The sequence below is a fragment of the Penaeus chinensis genome, chromosome 13 (assembly GCF_019202785.1).
Source record: "Penaeus chinensis breed Huanghai No. 1 chromosome 13, ASM1920278v2, whole genome shotgun sequence".
Lineage (NCBI taxonomy): Eukaryota > Metazoa > Arthropoda > Malacostraca > Decapoda > Penaeidae > Penaeus > Penaeus chinensis.
The window spans coordinates 13665472-13686710 of NC_061831.1; the positions used below are offsets into that span (position 1 = coordinate 13665472).

A 21239-nucleotide genomic window follows, 5' to 3' on the forward strand; every position below is an offset into this window, starting at 1 on the left:
GATTTCTAACTGTACAACAAGGTGCCTCCAGTGTGACTGATTCCTGATCTAGTTTCTTGTCTTAATTGTGATCCCAGGAATTTGTAGAAAAGGTATGAATGAGACTGAATATCTCCAGAAAACAAAAGATATTCATTCTTATTCATACCTTTTCTACATCTGTCGACATGAATACAGTTCATCCCAAGAATTCTAGGAAGGAGACAACCTTGTGAAGAAATTGGCACACTGTTATGAGACTGTACACCTTTCTGCATTTCATCAATAATATGCCGATAATGTACGGGATACAGTATCGGCATATACCCGTCATTTTATGCCTTGTAGGTAATTAAATTTCTCTAATTTCCTAGTTCTTGGCTAATTCTCTTAAGAAATTTAAGCTATTGGGAAACTCTTCTTGTCGCAATTTTATGGCTCTTGAAAAGATCTCAGTATTTTTGTTTCATATTATGGTGTCAGTATTCTCCAGTTCAGTCGACGTGAACATTTCGATTATATGGTCTTACTAAAAAAAAAAAAAAAAAAAAAAAAAAAAAAAAAAAAAAAAAAAAAAGTGGTATGTCATTCGAAATACCTATTTTTATCATTATATATATATTTTTTTTTCTCTCTCTCCATGCGTGCGTGTGTGTGTGTGCTCTAACCCCCCCCCCCCCCTCTCTCTCTCTCTCTCTCTACGTCTCTTTCATCCTATCCTATTTTCTGTCTCAACTCTCTCTCTTGCTCTTTCTCTCTGTCTTCATGTCTGTCTGTCTGTCTCTCTCTCTATATATATATATTTATGTATATACACTACTTATATATAATATATATATACATATTGACATATATATACAATATATATCTGCTCTTGTTCACAACCATGCTTCTTCCAGACGAAGAACCAACATGACATTTGTACAAGATGTTGAGAAATACAAATATTTGTATGATACATCAAAATATTTTTCCCTACAAGTTTTTTTTTCAGGGTATTGGAACAAGTTTGCCCCACATTCTGTCCCAAAGTCATCTATCTTATTCATCCAAGTAATAGGTAGATAACTGTCACAAGATTAATTAGAACTGAAGACAACAATGATCATGTTAATTACTTATATTATGGGGGAAATATAAATAGATTAAATGTGATCTTTTTCGTAATTTCTTTCTTTCAGGAGAATGTTCAGTATGTTATGATGCTATGTGTAGACTTCAGTGATTGCAGAGCAAAATGATAGGTAATATTAATATACTGCATTATGGTACTATCATTATTTCAACATGTTCTATATGTCATGAACAAACAGATGCATTATATTAGTATCTTTTTATTTTGCAAAATTTAAAGGTAATAAATAATCATAGCAATACGAGTGAATTACTCATAAATATTGCTGCCTGGCACGTCGTCGTTCAGAGAAGCTCAGTGGCCGTACCCGGAGGAGGAGGAGCCGCCGTAGCCGCCTCCGCCGGCGCCCTTGGCCTTGGCTTGGGCCTTGCTGGCGGCAGCCTTGGCCTGCGCTGCTGCTGCGAGCGCCGACTGCAGGTCGTTGAGGGCAAGACTCTGCTGCTGACCCAGAGAGTTGGCCGCCTGCTGAGCCTGCCAGGCCATGGCCTCCTGAGCGGAAAGAACTGCCTGGATGTCGTTCAGACTGTTGGCAGCCTGAGACGCCAGGCCGCTGGCCTCGGAGCTCAGATGGGCCAGGTTGGAGGCCAGAGACGAGGCCGACGAGGCAGCCAGCTTAGCAGCCTGCACAGCCTGAGACGCCTGTCCGGCCAGCGAGGACTCGGCGAAGGCTGCAGCCTGTGCTCCTTGGGCAGCCTGAGTTAGCTGAGCAGCCTGTGCCTGCTTTTGAGCAGCGGCAGCCTGTGCCTGCTGAGCTGCAGCAGAGGCTGTGGCTGCGGCCTGACCAGCGGCTGCCGAAGCAGCGGCACTAGCGGCGCCCTTGAGTCCTGCGGCAGCGGCGGTGGCCTGTGCCGCAGCCTGGTTGGCGATGGAGGAGGCGCTGGGCCCGTGAGAGCCGCCTGCGCCTCCTCCGACGATCAGGTAGCTTCCTCCGCCGCCTCCGTATCCTCCTCCTCCAGAGTGGCCTCCGCCGGTCGAGGAGCCTCCACCGTATCCGCTGCCTGTGGAGCCCACGAATCCGCGCTTCTCCTGAAGGAGGATAATGCACAGATTGTAAATTCAGTTTGCTCTTGTATTTATAGCATAGATAGAGAACGTTCCATTAGACTCCTTCAGAAAACAAAAACATGGAGCTTACCCTTGGAGGTTCCTCAGCGGTCTCGGCCACAGCCAGACCTACGGAAATAAAATATCTATATTTAGTAACCTCTCATGAGTTAGAGTATCTTCCATATTTCTTACATAATCACGAATTCAACATTATGCCTTCCTCCCCCGTACCGAAAGCGAGGCAGAGGATCCAAATGTTGTTTCTCTTCATGATGGTTCAGTCAATTTTTGAATGGTGATCTGACGAGACTCGGCCTTTTATACATGGAGGCTCCAGAGTTGCCAGGTTTCATCTTTTGCTTCAAGTATTCACTTCTAACTTCGGTATTGAAAGAAACATTCGCATTTCAGGATTTTTATTTTGACTGCTATCTGTATCTGTACTGTTTTCTTTTGATGGCGATGCCCATAAGGCAAGATAGGTTGAATGTGTTTGAGAAAATCTGGGACGAAGAGAGAGTGGCATTACGCTGGTACAACAGATGTGAAAGAAAAGGAATTTTGTTACACCGTATTGTCTTGTGAATTTTATGGATCATACAGGTATTTGTACATAGAAGTATTTCCAATTCGGTTGGTGGTTATATATATATATATATATATATACATATATATACATGTTAGTGCACACACACACACATATATGTTTAAATGTATGTGTCAATATATATATACATATATATATATATATATATATATATATATATATATATCCAAGTGTGGAGGAGGTGCATTGAAAGGTAATGATAATTATCGTCTCTATAATCTGAGCAGTGAAATTAGATTATGCCTATTTATTCCTACTGAATAGTGATATTTTTTAGATATAGTGGAAAAGGCAGATTGTCTTAAGTGTATTTTCGTATTCCTCTTAATCGAATAAACGTTTTAAAAATATAATTTATTTATTTTTTGTGAAACCATCTCTTTTCTTCTCTTCCATTCATAATGTATTTGTGTTTTTTGTCTGCATCAAAGATTTTTCAAGTGATAGTTTCATTTATCTGTCTGAACGTTCAGTTGTCTTTACTGAAACACATTATAGTCGTCACTGCTGTCTCTTTGGCTGTCTATATATCTTTCTCTCTTCTGTGTGTAAAACATTATGTTTACAGATTAAGTACTTATTCACTTATATATATATTCTTTTTTTTTTTTTTTTTTTTTTTTTTTTTTACAGACTAAGGAAGTCCATATTTCTCTCTTCAACTTAACCATATATTCTGTTAATTAACTTAATGATACATAATAAGGTGAAGCACGTATGACTCTAAAACATCTTTCATATCAGTTTCATAGGGCATATACTTCGTATTAATATGGCATATAAATCTGTCCAATTACCGTCAATATCTGAAACTGAAAGCGATTTCTAACTGTACAACAAGGTGCCTCCAGTGTGAGTGATTCCTGACATAGTTTCTTGTCTTGTGATCCCAGGAATTTGTAGAAAAGGTATGAATGAGACTAAATATCTCCACAATACAAAAGATATTCATTCTTATTCATACTTTTTCTACATCTGTCGACATGAATACAGTTCATCCCAAGAATTCTAGGAAGGAGACAACCTTGTGAAGAAATTGGCACACTGTTATGAGACTGTACACCTTCCTGCATTTCATCAATAATATGCCGATACTGTACGAGATACAGAATAGGCATATACCCGTCACTTTATGCCTTGTAGAGGATTTAATTTCTCGAATTTTCTAGTTCTTGGCTAATTCTCTTAAGGGATTTAAGCTATTGCGAAACTCTTCTTGTCGCATTTGTATGGCTCTTGAAGAGATCTCAGTATTTTTGTTTCATATTCTGGTGTCAGTATTCTCCAGTTCAGTTGACGTAAACATTTCGATTATATGGTCTTACGGAAAAAAAGTGGTATGTTATTCGAAATACCTCTTTTTATCATTATATATATTTTTTTTCTCTCACTCTCTCCATGCGTGCGTGTGTGTGTGTGCTCTAACCCCCTCTCCCTCTCTCTCTCTACGTCTCTTTCATCCTATCCCATTTTCTGTCTCAACTCTCTCTCTTGCTCTTTCTCTCTGTCTTTAGGTCTGTCTGTCTCTCTCTCTCTCTCTCTATATATATATATATGTATATATATTTATATATATACACTACTTATATATAATATATATATACATATTGACATATATATACTATATATATATGCTCTTGTGCACAACCATGCTTCTTCCAGACGAAGAACCAACATGACATTTGTACAAGCTGTGGAGAAATACAAATGTTTGTATGATACATCAAAATATTTTTCCCTACAAGTTTTTTTTCAGGGTATTGGAACAAGTTTGCCTCACATTCTGCCCCAAAGTCAACTATCTTATTCATCCAAGTAATAGGTAGATAACTGTCACAAGATTAATTAGAACTGAAGACAACAATGATCATGTTAATTACTTATATTATGGGGGAAATATAAATAGATTAAATGTGATCTTTTTCGTAATTTCTTTCTTTCAGGAATTTGGATAATGTTCAGTATGTTACGATGCTATGTGTAGACTTCAGTGATTGCAGAGCAAAATTATAGATAATATTAATATACTGCATTATGGTACTATCATTATTTCAACATGTTCTTTGTGTCATGAACAAATAGATGCATGATATAAGTATCTTTTTATATTGCAAAATTTAAAGGTAATAAATAATCATAGCAATACGAGTGAATTACTCATAAATATTGCTGCCTTGCACGTCGTTCAGAGAAGCTCAGTGGCCGTACCCGGAGGAGGAGGATCCGCCGTAGCCGCCTCCGCCGGCGCCCTTGGCCTTGGCTTGGGCCTTGCTGGCGGCCGCCTTGGCCTGCGCTGCTGCTGCGAGCGCCGACTGCAGGTCGTTGAGGGCGAGACTCTGCTGCTGACCCAGAGAGTTAGCCGCCTGCTGAGCCTGCCAGGCCATGGCCTCCTGAGCGGAAAGAACTGCCTGGATGTCGTTCAGACTGTTGGCTGCCTGAGACGCCAGGCCGCTGGCCTCGGAACTCAGATGGGCCAGGTTGGAGGCCAGAGACGAGGCTGACGAGGCGGCGAACTTAGCAGCCTGCACAGCCTGAGACGCCTGTCCGGCCAGCGAGGACTCGGCGAAGGCTGCAGCCTGTGCTCCTTGGGTAGCCTGAGTCAGCTGAGCAGCCTGTGCCTGCTTCTGAGCAGCGGCAGCCTGTGCCTGTTGAGCTGCAGCAGAGGCTGTGGCTGCGGCCTGACCAGCGGCTGCCGAAGCTGCGGCACTGGCGGCGCCCTTGAGTCCTGCGGCAGCGGCGGTGGCCTGTGCCGCAGCCTGGTTGGCGATGGAGGAGGCGCTGGGCCCGTGAGAGCCGCCTGCGCCGCCTCCGACGATCAGGTAGCTTCCTCCGCCACCGCCGACGGCGCCGCCTCCGTATCCTCCTCCTCCAGAGTGGCCTCCGCCGGTCGAGGAGCCTCCACCGTATCCTCCGCCTGTGGAGCCCACGAATCCGCGCTTCTCCTAAAGGAGAGTAATGCAAAAAATGTAAAGTATCTCCGCTTTTCCTGAAAGACTGTAAAATAGAAATTATAACGTTATGAGACGTTCCATTAGATTTCTTGAGGGAACACAGCCGTGGAGCTTACCCTTGGAGGCTCCTCAACGGCAGTCTCAGCCACAGCCAAACCTGTGGAAGTAAAAAAAAACACTTAATAATCACACAAGAGATAGAAGTCATCCATCTTTTTCGCAGAATCACACTAATCAACATCATACATTCTCTCCGCCGTACCGAACGCCAGGCAGAGGATCCAAATGTTGTTTCTCTTCATGATGTCGAATTTCTGAATGGTGACTTAAGCTAGCAGCCGCCTTTTATACCTGAAGGTTCATAGTTGCCAGGTAGCTTTAGCTTTAATTATTTTCTTTGAGCTTCGGTATTGAAAAGAATGCCTTCATTCTGAGAATGATTATTTCGAGAATCCTTATCGGAGGATTATTTTTTCCTTCTGAACACGATGTTATACAACCAAGATGGACACCACTGCGTTTGAAACAAATAGCCTGAGAGGAAGATAGTGGAATCATAGAAGTACAATAGACCTAAAAGGAAAGAAGTTCTGTAACACGGTATTTCCTGATGCCTTTCATAGATTACGTAGATATATGTCTATTACATCATTACCACTTTGGTTCGTGTGCACATTTCACACACACACACATACTGTGTATGTATATATATATGTACATATATATACTGTATTTATATGTATAATATATACATATATGTGTGTGTGTGTGTGCACACACATTTATGAATATACTGTCTATGTATGTATGTATGTATATACATATATATACTGTATGTATATGTATATGTATATTATATATGTATATGTGTGTGTATGTGTACATATATACATAAAAAAAACACAAACACACACACGCATATGCGCATATATATGTGTATATATGTATATATGTACATATATATATACATATATATACATACAAATGTGTATATATGTATATTTATATGTATATATACGTGTGTGTCTGTATGCATACATGTATATGTATGTATGTATGCATATATATATATATGTGTGTGTGTGTACGTGTGTGTGTGTGTGTGTGTGTGTGTGTGTGTGTGTGTGTGCACATACACACACACAAATATATATTCATATATACAAAAAAAAAAATATATATATATATATATATATACGTATGTAATGATACATATATGTGTGCGTGTGTGTGTGTGTACATGCATATGTATATATGTATGTATATACATGTATAAGTACATATATATATACATATACACACATATATATGCATGTATGTATATGTATATAAATATATGTATATATATGTATATATGTATACACATACATACACACACACACACACACACACACACACACACACATATATATATATATATATATATATATATATATATATATATATATGCACACACACGTATGTGTAAATATATATGTATATATACATATATATGTGTGTATATATATATATATATATATATTTCATATACACATATAGAAATACATATATCTATAAATATATATAGATATTTATATGTGTATATGTATAAATATATACGTATATACCTGTGTGTGTGTGCGACAAGGCCTTCGGCTTATTTGTGTGTGTTTTCTTGTTCCTTCCTTCGTTGTTCTATTTCCAAATGGTTCAACAGGAATTCCACGTGTGTGTGTTTGTCTGTCTGTATATATATATATATATATATATATATATATATATATGTATATGTATGTATATATGTATGTATGTATGTATGTATATGTATGTATATATATATATATATGTATATATATATATAAATATATGTATATATATATATATGTGTATGTATGTGTATGTATTTATGTACAAATGCACGTATATACATATATATAACTATATTTATATGAATACATATTTATATTTATGTATAGATGTATAAATGCACATATATACATATATATAAATATATTTATATGTATACATATTTATATTTATATTTATATTTAAATGTATATATATTCATATATATACATATATATGTATATGTTTTTATATGTATACATAGATATATATGAATGTATATATTCAAATGTATATATATTTATATTTTTATTTATATGTGTGTGTGTATATGTGTGTATGTGTGTGTTTGTGATATATGAATATATATATGCAAACACACGCATGCACACACACACACACACACATATATATATATATATATATATATATATATATATATATATATATATATTCATATCATATCATAAACATAAATGTATGAGGAGCTATGATAATTATTATCACTATTATCTCTCCATAGAAAGTTAGTGGTATAAGACCGATATTTTAACGTGTTAATTCCTATTTTCCTCGTTTCCTTATTCTCTCTCTCTCTCTCTTTCTCTCTCTCTCTGTATGGAAATGCACACAATAGTGTTTACAAGCGATGTAGTTTACTTTGTCTGCTATATTTCCTTACAGACTAAATGAACATTCGTTGTTACTTCTATCAATAAACCTAATCATTCATAACATTCAATATTTCAGATTAATGCTTATAATTCTAAACCATGCGTCTTTTTGAAGAATTTTGTAAAGGTTATACACCATTATATATATAATATAAATCTGCTACATTACTTTGAGTCTCTAAAATAGGCAGTGTTTACTGTCCGTACAATAACGAGGCTCTCCGGTGTGTCGATTCGCCAGTAACACTTCATTTTACTTGGTTTGTTACCAGACCATCTACATCTTTTCTACTTCCATTGCTTCATGGTAACTACGGTGCAGGTGTACTCAGGAGACGGGAAGATTATAGACAACCGTTCATTTTCTTTCGGTTGCCTGTGTATACATTCCAGGCTAGAATATGTACACCCTTTGGGATAAGCTAAGTGCTTTTCGGGAGGTAAGCGACCTTGCATGTCTATTATACTCTTCTAACGAAGTACTTCGTTTTATTTTAGAGTCTTTGTTTTCAAAGATTCAATTATCAACTTCAGTGCTGCATAATACTCATTATACACTTGTTATATGTATGTATATATATATGAATATATGTGTGCATATATGCACATACATAAATATATATGTGTGTATGTGTGTGAAACTGATAATAAAGATAAATAACACAGCTAACAGGCAGGTGTCGTGTGGATAAAAAAAAAAAAAAAAAAAAATATGAAAAAGTGGTATTTGAATCCTTCCGAAACAATGAAACAAAAATATACATTGAAAGAATACAAATTTTATTTATTGTTAGAAAAAATAATTGATGAATAATGAGCGCAAGCGTCTGTCGCAGAAGCTCAGTGGCCGTACCCGGAGGAGGAGGAGCCGCCGTAGCCGCCTCCACCGGCGCCCTTGGCCTTGGCTTGGGCCTTGCTGGCGGCAGCCTTGGCCTGCGCTGCTGCTGCGAGCGCCGACTGCAGGTCGTTGAGGGCAAGACTCTGCTGCTGACCCAGAGAGTTGGCCGCCTGCTGAGCCTGCCAGGCCATGGCCTCCTGAGCGGAAATAACTGCCTGGATGTCGTTCAGACTGTTGGCAGCCTGAGACGCCAGGCCGCTGGCCTCGAAGCTCAGATGGGCCAGGTTGGAGGCCAGAGACGAGGCCGACGAGGCGGTGAACTTAGCAGCCTGCACAGCCTGAGACGCCTGTCCGGCCAGCGAGGACTCGGCGAAGGCTGCAGCCTGTGCTCCTTGGGCAGCCTGAGTTAGCTGAGCAGCCTGTGCCTGCTTCTGAGCAGCGGCAGCCTGTGCCTGCTGAGCTGCAGCAGAGGCTGTGGCTGCGGCCTGACCAGCGGCTGCCGAAGCAGCGGCATTAGCGGCGCCCTTGAGTCCTGCGGCAGCGGCGGTGGCCTGTGCCGCAGCCTGGTTGGCGATGGAGGAGGCGCTGGGCCCGTGAGAGCCGCCTGCGCCGCCTCCGACGATCAGGTAGCTTCCTCCGCCACCGCCGACGGCGCCGCCTCCGTATCCTCCTCCTCCAGAGTGGCCTCCGCCGGTCGAGGAGCCTCCACCGTATCCGCCGCCTGCGGAGCCCACGAAGCCGCGCTTCTCCTGAAGGAGGATGATGCACAGATTGTAAAGAAACTCGAGTCTTCAGAGATACACGATGTGTATAATATAGTCAATAAGTCAATATAATAAAACGTTTATTTACATCGTCCGAGAGGAAGAGAAAAAAAAAAAGTGCAAATTACCCTAGGGGTCTCCTCAACGGCGGTCTCAGCCACAGCCAAACCTGAGGAAACGAAAAACCACTATTAAAAATCACTTCAGAATTTGGTATCACTCATCCTTCTCACAGAGTAACGGAATTCAACACTATACATTCTCTCCGTCATACCGAAAGCGAGGCAAAGGATCAAAAAGCTGCTCTTCGTCATCATGTCGAATTTTTTTAATGGAGGCTTTGCCCTATCGTCGCCTTTTATACATAGAGGCTTCTGAGTTGCCAGTTAACTTCAGCTATACGGTTTTGCTATTCACGGGAATGATTTTGTTTCGGGGATTAATTCCACAGTTGCCTTTTTCCGTCTCCCGGTGAACCCTGAAAACACACACGCACACATATATCTATTTTGTTTTTCTTTTTCTTTTCTTTTTTTGAAATCTGAATGTGATAGCAGTGATAAAAAATGATCGTTGAGTGGGATGTAACGGCACCACATGAGTATAACAGTAGAGAAAGACATAAAAGCCAAGCATCACGCCTGAGTTGCCTGAGGTGTATGTGTGCCTCATTTAAGCATGTCTCATATGAGATAAGCCTATATGAAATAGACATACAACGCCGCAAATGCATATATTAGAAGCGTGTGAGTGGACTGAGAAGTAAATTTTAATATAATTAGCACTTATAACCTTGTCACTAGTATTATGACAATTTTTTTTTTTTTTTTTTTTGTCATTTTGCTTCATTATTATGCGTGTTTATGCTATTGGCATTATTATGGCTTGCATGCAGTCTTGATTATGGCTTACATGCAGTCTTGATTATGGCTTGCATGCAGGCTGGTACCACTCCCCCTGACCTGCGTGGTTATCCCTCTCTGGAAGGGGAAAGGGGATCAGTGGGACTGTAGCAACTGCCGTGTCATTACACTGCTCGGTATACCAGGCAAGGTTTCCGCCCACACTCTTCTGAAACGGATCTGTGACCACCTACTAAGGCACCATAGACCAGAGCAATCTGGATTCACTCCAATAGACCGTATCCCAGCGCTTCGGGTAATTGTGGAACGCCGTCGTGAGTTCGGTCATGGGTTGCTTGCAGCCTACATTGACCTCAAGAAGGCGTTTGACTCGGTGCATCGAAAATTGCTATGGGAGATACTGAGACTTAGGGGAATTTCGATACGGATTATTGGCCTAATAGCAAGCCTATATACCGGTACTAAAAGTGCTGTAAAGTGTAGTGGGGGCCTGTAGAACTCCCCTGTTAATTCAGGGGTGAGGCAAGGCTATGCCTTTGCACCAACACTTTTCAACACCTAGATGGATTGGATAATGGGCAGAGCTACTACCCAAAGTCAGTGTGGAGCAACACAGGCCAAGACTAAGGTCTCAGACCTTGACTTTGCCGATGATGTAGCTATACTTTTTGAGTCCCTGAAGTCACTGGTGGCGGCTCTTGATACATTTAGCAATGAGGCAAAGTCCTTGGGCCTAGAGGTCTCCTGGACTAAGACCTAGATTCAGGACTTTGGGGGCCTATTAGGAGAACCCGTTCAGTCGATCTATACTAGCGGTGAGGATGCTGAAATCACAGAGAGCTTTGCATACCTTAGTAGTGTAGTCCACATATCCGGGCTGTCAGACCAAGTCTTCAAGGCCTTGATACTTCCAGTTTTGCTTTATCGTAAATACCATTGCTGTCATTTCATTACCATTCTTAGCACTGACATGGTATCACTGTTATCATCAATCTTGTTATTATTTAGTTGTAGTAAAATAGTAGTAACAATAGTGTAACTTCTTTTATTTATTATTAATATTATTCTGCTCCTTATAATTATCTAATTTCAGCACCATTAGTATTTTTTTAGATATATCAATTTCTTGAACAAAATGTTATCCAGGAAGAGAATAAGATTTTTTTTTTTCAAAGATTTGGTTTGCTGTTTTATTATTTTCTGATTAGACAAAATATATTTGCGTCTTAAATGTAGTTTGTCTCTTTCTTTACTTCACTTTTTCATATTTTTGTTAGATCTTAGGGTGTATGTATGTCTACCCTCACTTGCTGTCTGTCTGTCTACCCGATTGCTTCTCTCTCTCTCTCTCTCTCTCTATATATATATATATATATATATATATATATATATAGAGAGAGAGAGAGAGAGAGAGAGAGAGAGAGATAGATAAAAAGATAGGTAGATATATAGGTAGATAGATAGATATATCCTCCTCTCTTTCCTTTTCTTTCTACTCTCTCTCTCTCTCTCTCTCTCTATATATATATATATATATATATATATATACATATATACGTGTGTGTGTGTGTGTTTGTGTGTGTGTGTTTGTGTGTGTGTGTGTGTGTGTGTGTGTGTGTGTGTATGTGTGTGTGTGTGTCTGTGTATGTGTGTGTGTGCATACATACATACATATATTTAAATATATGTGCACATATATATGTATATATGTATACATACATATATATGTGCACACACACACATATATATATATATATATATATGCATTCATATATATATATATATATATATACATATGCATTCATATATATATATATATATATATATATGCATTCATATATATATATTTATATATATATATATATGTGTGTGTGTGTGTCTGTGTGTGTGTGTGTTTGTGTGTGTGTGTGTGTGTGTGTGTGTGTGTATGTGTGTGTATGTACACATATATGTGTACATATATCTATACATATATATTTGTGTGTGTGTGCAAATAAATACACACATATATATGTATGTATATATATAAATATATCAATATATATCCATTCATACATCTCTCTCTCTCTCCTCTCTCTATCTTCCCCCTCTCTTTCTCTCTTCTCTCTCTCTCTATATATATACGTATATATATACATATATACATATATATATGCACATCTCTCTCTCATCTATGTATATTAAGATATATATAAACACACACATCTATATATATATATATATATATATATATATATATCGCTCCCTATCTATCTCTCTATGTATCTCTCTTTTTCTCCTCCCTTCCTTTCCTTTTCTCTCTGCCTATATATATCTATATATATATATATATATATATATATATATATATATATGCATACATCTCTCACTCTCTCTCTATCTCTCTATCTCTCTATCTATTTATCTATCTGTGTTTCTCTTTCTCTCTACATCTTTCACTCCTTCCTTACTCCCCTCACTCCTCTCCAGTGCCCTCATCTGCCTCCTCTCTATGTCTCGCTGCATAACTCTCCGCTTCCTCTGCCTTTCCCTTTCTCTCAATTTAAAAAAAAAAGGGGGGGGGGGCGGAATAAAACACTATTTAGGCTCACTGCATTGTGTTGATGTTGGTTTTCCCTCTTTCATAACAATAAGATTCGATTCGCTTCCATGCTCCCCAACCACACATTAAATACTATTCCTCTTGGACATAAACAAAAGCGAATCGCATTTCGTTGAACCATTTTGGAAAATAATGAGATCCAGTCCTCCGCGAGTTTATTGTTAGAAGGATCATTGGCCTTGCTCTAATCTGTTTTCATAATGTTCTTGATTTTATTTTGTTCGAAAGAAGTCTACCTTACGTCATGGTTTGTTTTGAAACGTATTTCATGTGTAGTAGTCTCTTGTATTCTCACATTTAGTAAGAATCATCCTATCTGTCGACATCCGGCAACTTGCCAAACTCTTGATATAAAATGCGAATTCGTCCAGGTTCATCCATCATTCAACTCGCAAGATGGCGAAAAGCATTCTCATTCTCTGCCTCACTTTCGGTAATGGATTTGATGATATACACTTTTTTTTTTTTTTTTTTTTTTTTTTTTTTGTCCCAGGCTCAATGTGGATATATTATTCTTTACAGATATATGTAAGATGTTAAGAGGTTTACTTTTTCCTTTCAGCTTTGGCTGTGGCTGAGTCTGTTCCTGAGGAAATTCCCAGGGTATGTATTATGTAGGGTTATTTCAAAGACTTATATAACTATTGGGAGTAAGGTCGTACAGCAGACAAACATCATATATATTTATGTATATATATTTATATTTATATAAACACACACCACCAAGCGACGTCTACTTCATAGTACTGTAAGAAAAAAAATCCAATAAACGACCCTCCTTTAGGAGAAGCGCGGCTTCGTGGGCTCCACAGGCAACGGATACGGTGGAAGCTCCTCGGGCGGCGGAGGCCACTCTGGAGGAGGAGGATACGGAGTCGGCGCCGTCGGCGGTGGCGGAGGAAGCTACTTGATCGTCGGAGGCGGCGCAGGCGGCTCCCACGGGCCCAGCGCCTCCTCCATCGCCAACCAGGCTGCGGCACAGGCCACCGCCGCTGCCGCAGGACTCAAGGGCGCCGCCAGTGCCGCAGCTTCGGCAGCCGCTGGTCAGGCCGCAGCCACAGCCTCTGCTGCAGCTCAGCAGGCACAGGCTGCCGCTGCTCAGAAGCAGTCACAGGCTGCTCAGCTGACTCAGGCTGCCCAAGGAGCACAGGCTGCAGCCTTCGCCGAATCCTCGTTAGCCGGACAGGCGTCTCAGGCTGTGCAGGCTGCTAAGTTCGCCGCCTCGTCAGCTTCGTCTCTGGCCTCTAACCTGGCCCATCTGAGTTCCGAGGCCAGCGGCCTGGCGTCTCAGGCTGCCAACAGTCTGAACGACATCCAGGCAGTTCTTTCCGCTCAGGAAGCCATGGCCTGGCACGCTCAGCAGGCGGCCAACTCTCTGAGTCAGCAGCAGAGTCTCGCCCTCAACGACCTGCAGTCGGCGCTCGCAGCAGCAGCGCAGGCCAAGGCTGCCGCCAGCAAGGCCCAAGCCAAGGCCAAGGGCGCCGGCGGAGGCGGCTACGGCGGCTCCTCCTCCTCTGGGTACGGCCACTGAGCTTCCTCGACCGAAGATATGCAAGGCAGAAACTTTGACCCATGTGGCATTTACATTTCTAATATTTATCAAGTCACTCTTTCGCGGAATAAATGAGAATATTCTTTCAATATTTTATTTGCTCCTGAAGTATATAGCAGCTGTTATCCTTTCGAAACTCTTTATGTATGTCTCGCTGAAAGACCGAGACGAGTTCATGCAAAAATGCCCAAGACGCCCACAGCTCCCTCGGATAAAGCTTTTTCGGCCGATATCGTGGTATAGGGGAAACTTAGATTTCATTTTTTTTTTTTTTTTTCATTCAGAAAATCACGTTCTTCCCATATCTTATATCACATTTTAGATTTCTTAACTTTTCCTTCATACCTCTTTAAAAGACCACGACGGGTCTGTGTTGGGGACGAAGGGAGGCGAGAGTGAAGGACAGGGACACCAAGGCAGGCGGACGGGGGGGGTGGGGGGGTTCTCGTTGCCCGGAGGCAACCACTGAGCTTCTTTCGGTCGGCGCTCATGCAAGGGAGAACCTTGGGCTAATCAGTCATCATATTACTTCTAGTCTAATTTGCTTATTCTTTATATGAGTAAAATGAGTAGACTTAATTACTGAATCCATTGTGATAATTCCTTACCGTTTCATTAACTGGAATCATATGTTTCATGAAGGAAGGAAAGAGAAAGAGATAAAAAAAAAAAAAAGAGGAAGAAAGATTACTTGCTTGACTAGAGTTGTATCCCAGATGTGGGTAGAATCAAGAACGTGTTTGCAAGATATATTCAGTACCCCAGTCGAGTTCCGCAATGTAACACCGCTCGGTCAGCATTCTCGGAAATTTCTTCACATTGAATCTCCTCTAAGCAAACCTTGAATATCTCGCCTTTTCATTATCAGGAGAGTGGTGAGGACATCCTGCTCCTGAAAATTATAACGGAATAGGAGACCTCTGGCTGAGCGAGATTTACAGATTTACATGATCGTCTCGCCAAAATATGGACACCTTAATGGTTAAGAGACTTTGAGACGGAGAGAAAGGGAAAGGGAAGAAAACAGAGTGACAGGCAGATAGTGAAAATGAGAGGTTGAGAGCCAATGAGAATAGGAGAGGAGAATGACAGAAAGAATTTAAAAAAAAAAACTAAGAAAAAAAAGATGAAGATATCATTGCGCTTTGTCTATACGAATGCAACACTTTTTCTTTCTCTTTCATTTGAACAAAAATGAAGTATACAAGAGGAAAGGGGGAAAAAATCGATATCCTCTTTAAGCGCAACAACAGACAAAGCAACCAAGCAAGAGAGAGTGAAAGGGTGGAAAAAAGAATAGGGAGCGAGGGAAAGATTCCGAGAAGAAGAACAACAAAGATCACAGAAACCAAACAACTTGCCATGTCAGGCATCAGGCATTCAGTTTTGTTCCGCACTAAATTCCGTCATTTGATATCGTGTGCTTGTATCTATGTTGGGTATTCATTGTACATCGAACTATGTTTTTTGCAAGGTTTTGCAGTCTGAATGACGGGATATTATAGCCTACAATACTCACATGATATATTTGCTCGTCTCCTGAAATTTTTGAATGGAAAACAGTGCCAAGAGTGCCAGACAATGCTATTTGTGTTTGTGAATGAATGCGTGAATAAGATATCAAACATGAGAATTATGTGAATTAAATAAAAAAAAAAATAGCAGTCCAATTACAATAAGGAGAGAAGTTATAAAAACACAACAGTAATAATAGCAATAGCAACTTGAATGATAATAGAAGGCTGATAAAGAAATAAGAATGAGAATCATGATATTTATGATGATGATGATGGTAGTAACAACAATGATAATGATAGTAATAATAACAATAATGATGATACGGATAATAATGATTATAGCAATGACGCTAAAGATAATGATGATATTAGTACTGATGATAGTGGCAATATTATCATTGGTAGCAATGATGAAAATCGTAATGATAATGATAATGATAACAATAATAATAACAGCAAAAGAACCAATCACAGTGGTAAAATAGATAATAATTGGATTACTATTACTACAGCGAAAAATACTTCTACCACAGATGATTATCAGCGTAATGGTAGTAATAATGATAATGATAATAGCAATAAGATTAATGATGAAGATAATAATGATAACAATAATAACAATGATAATAATAATAATAATAATAATAATAATATCAATAACAATATTCTTATCATTACTATTATAATTAATGATAACAGTAATAATGATAATGAGGATGATAATATATGTTTGTTATGTGTGTGTGTGTGTGTGTGTGTACATATATATATATATATATATATATATATATATATATATATATATATATATATATATATTACGTGTGTGTGTGTGTGTCTGTATGTGTATGTGTATATGTGTATTTGTGTACGCAGATACAAACACACACACACATGTGTGTATATATATATATATATATACGTACATATATATGTATACATGTGTGTGTGTGTGTGTGTGTGTGTGTGTGTGTGTGTGTGTGTGTGTGTGTGCGCACGCGTGTATGTATATGTGTGTGTGTGTATTATTGTGTATGTGTGTTTGAGAGCGTATGTAAATATGCACACACACACAGAATAATTAGCAATCCCCACTGTTCTTTCTCTTTCATTAGAAAAGAAAAAAAAAATCAAGCGTCACGCTCTCGTTCTTGTCAGACTTGCTTCTCAGCCTCGTTTATAAACATTCCTTTGAACGTCCTTCACTGCTCTCCATTGAACGCATCTTTCCGCTCTTCTGCGGCGTCCTTACACGTCGGCTTGGGCGTTCTTGTATGAGGCGTCTGCGCTGAACAATATGCAGGCGGGAACCTTCCACGAACGCTTTGTGGAAAGAGTGTGGTAACATGGCGGCGGTTATTGTTGTAAACATGATTTCACTTTTTATATGTGTCGGTGTGTTTAAGCGTGTGAAAGGAGGAAAGAGGTTAAATAGGAGAGGGAGAATAGATGAAATAGGGAGATAAAGAGAGAGCGAGCGCGAAAGAGTGAGATAGAGAGAGGGATAGGTAAATATATAAACACACACTCGCGCACAAACACGTATATATATAGTATATATATATATATATATATATATATATATATATATATATATAGAGAGAGAGAGAGAGAGAGAGAGAGAGAGAGAGAGAGAGAGAGAGAGAGAGCGAGAAAGAGAGAGAGAGAGAGAAAGAAAGACAGAGAAAGAAAGAGAGACAGAGAGAGAGCGAGAGCGAGGACCTACACAAAAGTTTACGAAACAAGCTATACTTGGGAAGAGGAAAGGAAAGTAGGAGAGGATAGATAGACAGTTAGATATATTTCCTAGAGAAAGCGGGAGGAGAAAACAAAGCATAGATATACGTAAGTACTAAATCTGCAAGTACTCCAAATTGTAAAAAGACAATAGAAAATGGGCGTCACTGTTCCGTCAGCCGAAGAGAAAACGAGGCTCGCTTGAGAACCAGTAGCATTAAAGCCTTTTCCGAGAATAATAGCATCGGGTAAATCTAGTTACTCAACTAAATGAAATTCATTGTACCGCTGCCGTCGCCAATAGTACTATGATTATAATCTTGGTGGTAGAAGCATCTCCCTTTTCCAACTCCTCCTTTTTCGCTTGAATGGAATGGAATTTTGGTGTAATTAAAGAAATAAGAATTCTATATATTAGGAAAGCTTATTCACATATACACACACATAACTTCTTACTCCATATAAAATCCGAGAGGAAGTTGTTATTCCTCTTATGAATCCTCTTTCGTACTTAGTTTGTTTTATACTATTGGATTAATGTCTTTTTCTACTATTGGATTAATGTTTTTTTTTTTTATATTGGATTAATTTTCTGTTGTGTTCTATTTTGAGTAAGAGACTTAGATAATGTAATCTCTCTCTCTCTCTCTCTATATATATATATATATATATATATATATATATATATATGATATATGTGTATATATATCATGAAAAGGAATGATGATTGGACTGTGATCAACTGTTGCATCCCATCTTGCAGATTCATATTTGCGATGTGGTCAGGAGCTGTCACGTAAGTAAAGTAAAACCCCCCAAGTGTTTTCTTTGCTCGCAGTTCCATCTCACTAGTATGATTAAACTTATATGTACACTCACACATATATATAAACATATATGTGTGTGTGTGTATGTATGTGTGTCCGTACGCGTGTGCGTGTGTACAAACCTGTGTGTGTCCATACGCTTGTTTGTTTGTGTGTGCGTGCGTACTTGTGTGTATGCGTTATGTACAGCACACATCAGATCTTGGGAAAATTGTGTTGTATTATATATATATATATATATTTTTTTTTCTAAGTATATATTCAAATGCATATTTTTATATCTGCATGTATGTATCGCTTTCATCTAAATATATATTTATGAGTCTTTTATTTACTCATCTGTGTATTGATATATTTGTTTATTCACCTTACCAGTGGTTTATTCATCTCTTCTGTCAACCAACATTGAACCCAAGCAGCTTTTGTATATTAAATAAATATTTTTTTTTATTTGTTTTATTTGCTTTCTTAAAATGAATACATAATATATATGAAGCCAAGTCGTGTGGGAATCGGTCGGCGCCCCCCCCCCCCCCCCCCGGCATCACGTCCCTCAGTGGCCGTAGCCCCCGCTGGCCTGGCCCCCGTAGCCGGAGGCGCCGCCCTTGGCCTTGGCCAGAGCCTTGGAGGCCGCCGCCTGCGCCTGGGCTGCTGCTGCCTGCGCTGACTGCAGCTCACTCAGGGCCAGCGACTGCTGCTGGTTCAGGGAGTTGGCCGCCTGCTGAGCCTGCCACGCCATGGCAGCCTGTGCCGACTGCACTGCCCGGGCTGCCTGCACAGCCTGCAGAGCCTGCGCGGCCACAGCCTGAGCTTCGGCCTTTGCGTGTCCCAGGGCACCGGCCAAGGCCACAGCCGTGTTGTACGTGTTCTCGGCAGACTGAGCGGCGCTGCTCACCTGGCTGGACAACGAAGACTCGGCGTAGGCTGCAGCCTGCGCTCCCTGTGCGGCCTGCGTAATCTGCGCAGCCTGGGCCTGTCCCTGAGCAGCTGCGGCTGAGGCAGACTGTGCCGCTGCGGAGGCTGTGGCCGCAGCCTGAGACGCAGCTTGAGACGCAGCGGCCTGAGACACGCCCTTCAGACCTGCGGCTGCGGCGCTGGCCTGAGCGGCAGCCTGGTTGGCGATGCTTGACGAGCTGGGGCCGTGATGGCCGCCCCCGCCGCCGCCGCCCACGATCAGGTAGCCTCCGCCGCCGCCGCCGTAGCCGCCAGCGCTGCTCACGCCGCCGCCGCCGCCGCCGTAGCCTCCTCCGCTGACGAAACCTCGCTTGGTCTGCCCATTTGAAATGAATGTTTGTAATACCGATATGGCAATCTACACTATGAAGAGAGAAGTTTGTTTCGCAGAATAATAGACTACAACTCAAACGGAAACTATACATACCCGATCCGCCTCAGCACTGGAAAGCGCCACACCTGAAAACAGACAGACAGTCATGTACTATGGGCTCATATTCAACAGAAAGGAGAGTAAAATGCAAGTCACCAACACAAGTCGTCACAGCCTCCCTCCCCTCCCTCCCCCGCCCGCCGAAGACCCACCCAGGCAGAGGCACATCACCGCCTTGTTCATCATGGCTGCTCACTCGACGTCGACTGTGGCGCTCCATCTCTCGACGCCCCTTTTATACCTTCTACAAAAAGGTGTTCTCTCGCATCTTTCGAAAACTAGATTTTTTTTTTTTTTTTTTTTTTTTTAGACTGACGTTCACAATATAACATTGGTCTTCCTTCATACCTGTTGGTTATGCATGACCTTTTATTTCCTCTTTCTTTCCCTCTCTCTTTCTCTCTCCCTCTCTCTCTTTCTTTCTCTTCCCCTAAAAGATTAAAATGTTTACATGTACTTCATAAGCAAAATCGTGTAATTCTGTCACTCATTTGCGAAAAATTGCATTCGCCTGTTTTACACAAATGCACACACCCATTTATCGATGTTCTTACATTTGTGATTGTGTAAAAGTATTCTGCCATTGGTAGAACAATAAAAAAATAACCATCTTTGTTATAATACGTAACAAGATACCCATAAGAATAAAATATCACACGACAAAGACAAACAATCATAGAGGGAAAGATAATCTTCCGTAAGCAAATCTAGAATGAAGAAATTTCACGCCTTTTCTAAATGGTTAACAGACCCTCAGATTTGGACTGAATAAGGCATGTTGGTTTTACTTGAGTGTGGAAGAAAGAGAAAGAGGGGGGAGGGGGGAGAGAGAAAAAAATAAGAAAAGAGAGAGGGAAGGAAAAGAAAAGAAAAAAGTGAAAATGAAAGTAAGAATGGGAGGGAGGGAGAGGGAAAGATGGTTCTTGTGTCTTCAT

General features: G+C 40.2%; 5 protein-coding genes across 5 annotated transcripts; 1 reads left to right on the forward strand and 4 right to left on the reverse strand.

The window, feature by feature from the left end:
• Window positions 1-1408: 1408 nt before the first annotated feature.
• Window positions 1409-2432, reverse strand: LOC125031584 (glycine, alanine and asparagine-rich protein-like). The gene is made up of 3 exons (XM_047622465.1): window positions 2393-2432; window positions 2250-2287; window positions 1409-2140 (listed from the first exon to the last, which is right to left on the reverse strand). The coding sequence occupies exons 1-3, from the start codon at window positions 2430-2432 to the stop codon at window positions 1409-1411; spliced, it is 810 nt and encodes a 269-aa protein (XP_047478421.1).
• A 2531-nt stretch (window positions 2433-4963) lies between these two features.
• On the reverse strand, window positions 4964-6021 carry LOC125031585 (glycine, alanine and asparagine-rich protein-like). The gene is made up of 3 exons (XM_047622466.1): window positions 5982-6021; window positions 5836-5876; window positions 4964-5710 (listed from the first exon to the last, which is right to left on the reverse strand). The coding sequence occupies exons 1-3, from the start codon at window positions 6019-6021 to the stop codon at window positions 4964-4966; spliced, it is 828 nt and encodes a 275-aa protein (XP_047478422.1).
• Window positions 6022-9057: 3036 nt separating this feature from the next.
• LOC125031586 (glycine, alanine and asparagine-rich protein-like) lies at window positions 9058-10133 on the reverse strand. The gene is made up of 3 exons (XM_047622467.1): window positions 10094-10133; window positions 9948-9988; window positions 9058-9804 (listed from the first exon to the last, which is right to left on the reverse strand). Exons 1-3 carry the CDS (start codon window positions 10131-10133, stop codon window positions 9058-9060), a joined length of 828 nt encoding a protein of 275 aa, XP_047478423.1.
• A 3547-nt stretch (window positions 10134-13680) lies between these two features.
• Window positions 13681-14815, forward strand: LOC125031587 (glycine-rich protein 1-like). The gene is made up of 3 exons (XM_047622468.1): window positions 13681-13717; window positions 13847-13887; window positions 14069-14815. Exons 1-3 carry the CDS (start codon window positions 13681-13683, stop codon window positions 14813-14815), a joined length of 825 nt encoding a protein of 274 aa, XP_047478424.1.
• A 4655-nt stretch (window positions 14816-19470) lies between these two features.
• Window positions 19471-20490, reverse strand: LOC125031588 (glycine, alanine and asparagine-rich protein-like). Its single transcript, XM_047622469.1, has 3 exons — window positions 20457-20490; window positions 20299-20330; window positions 19471-20187 (listed from the first exon to the last, which is right to left on the reverse strand). Exons 1-3 carry the CDS (start codon window positions 20488-20490, stop codon window positions 19471-19473), a joined length of 783 nt encoding a protein of 260 aa, XP_047478425.1.
• Between the last annotated feature and the right edge of the window lie 749 nt (window positions 20491-21239).

Bases quoted from the DNA above. Each gene is read 5' to 3' on its own strand.
- LOC125031587 (XM_047622468.1), top strand. From the start codon at position 13,681: ATGGCGAAAAGCATTCTCATTCTCTGCCTCACTTTCG. The intron at 13,718-13,846 runs GTAATGGATTTG...TTTTCCTTTCAG, and splicing joins CATTCTCTGCCTCACTTTCG to CTTTGGCTGTGGCTGAGTCT. The intron at 13,888-14,068 runs GTATGTATTATG...ACCCTCCTTTAG, and splicing joins TTCCTGAGGAAATTCCCAGG to GAGAAGCGCGGCTTCGTGGG.
- LOC125031585 (XM_047622466.1), bottom strand. From the start codon at position 6,021: ATGAAGAGAAACAACATTTGGATCCTCTGCCTGGCGTTCG. The intron at 5,877-5,981 runs GTACGGCGGAGA...TTACTTCCACAG, and splicing joins GATCCTCTGCCTGGCGTTCG to GTTTGGCTGTGGCTGAGACT. The intron at 5,711-5,835 runs GTAAGCTCCACG...ACTCTCCTTTAG, and splicing joins CCGTTGAGGAGCCTCCAAGG to GAGAAGCGCGGATTCGTGGG.
- LOC125031588 (XM_047622469.1), bottom strand. From the start codon at position 20,490: ATGATGAACAAGGCGGTGATGTGCCTCTGCCTGG. The intron at 20,331-20,456 runs GTGGGTCTTCGG...GTCTGTTTTCAG, and splicing joins GGTGATGTGCCTCTGCCTGG to GTGTGGCGCTTTCCAGTGCT. The intron at 20,188-20,298 runs GTATGTATAGTT...TCAAATGGGCAG, and splicing joins CCAGTGCTGAGGCGGATCGG to ACCAAGCGAGGTTTCGTCAG.
- LOC125031584 (XM_047622465.1), bottom strand. From the start codon at position 2,432: ATGAAGAGAAACAACATTTGGATCCTCTGCCTCGCTTTCG. The intron at 2,288-2,392 runs GTACGGGGGAGG...TTATTTCCGTAG, and splicing joins GATCCTCTGCCTCGCTTTCG to GTCTGGCTGTGGCCGAGACC. The intron at 2,141-2,249 runs GTAAGCTCCATG...ATCCTCCTTCAG, and splicing joins CCGCTGAGGAACCTCCAAGG to GAGAAGCGCGGATTCGTGGG.
- LOC125031586 (XM_047622467.1), bottom strand. From the start codon at position 10,133: ATGACGAAGAGCAGCTTTTTGATCCTTTGCCTCGCTTTCG. The intron at 9,989-10,093 runs GTATGACGGAGA...TCGTTTCCTCAG, and splicing joins GATCCTTTGCCTCGCTTTCG to GTTTGGCTGTGGCTGAGACC. The intron at 9,805-9,947 runs GTAATTTGCACT...ATCCTCCTTCAG, and splicing joins CCGTTGAGGAGACCCCTAGG to GAGAAGCGCGGCTTCGTGGG.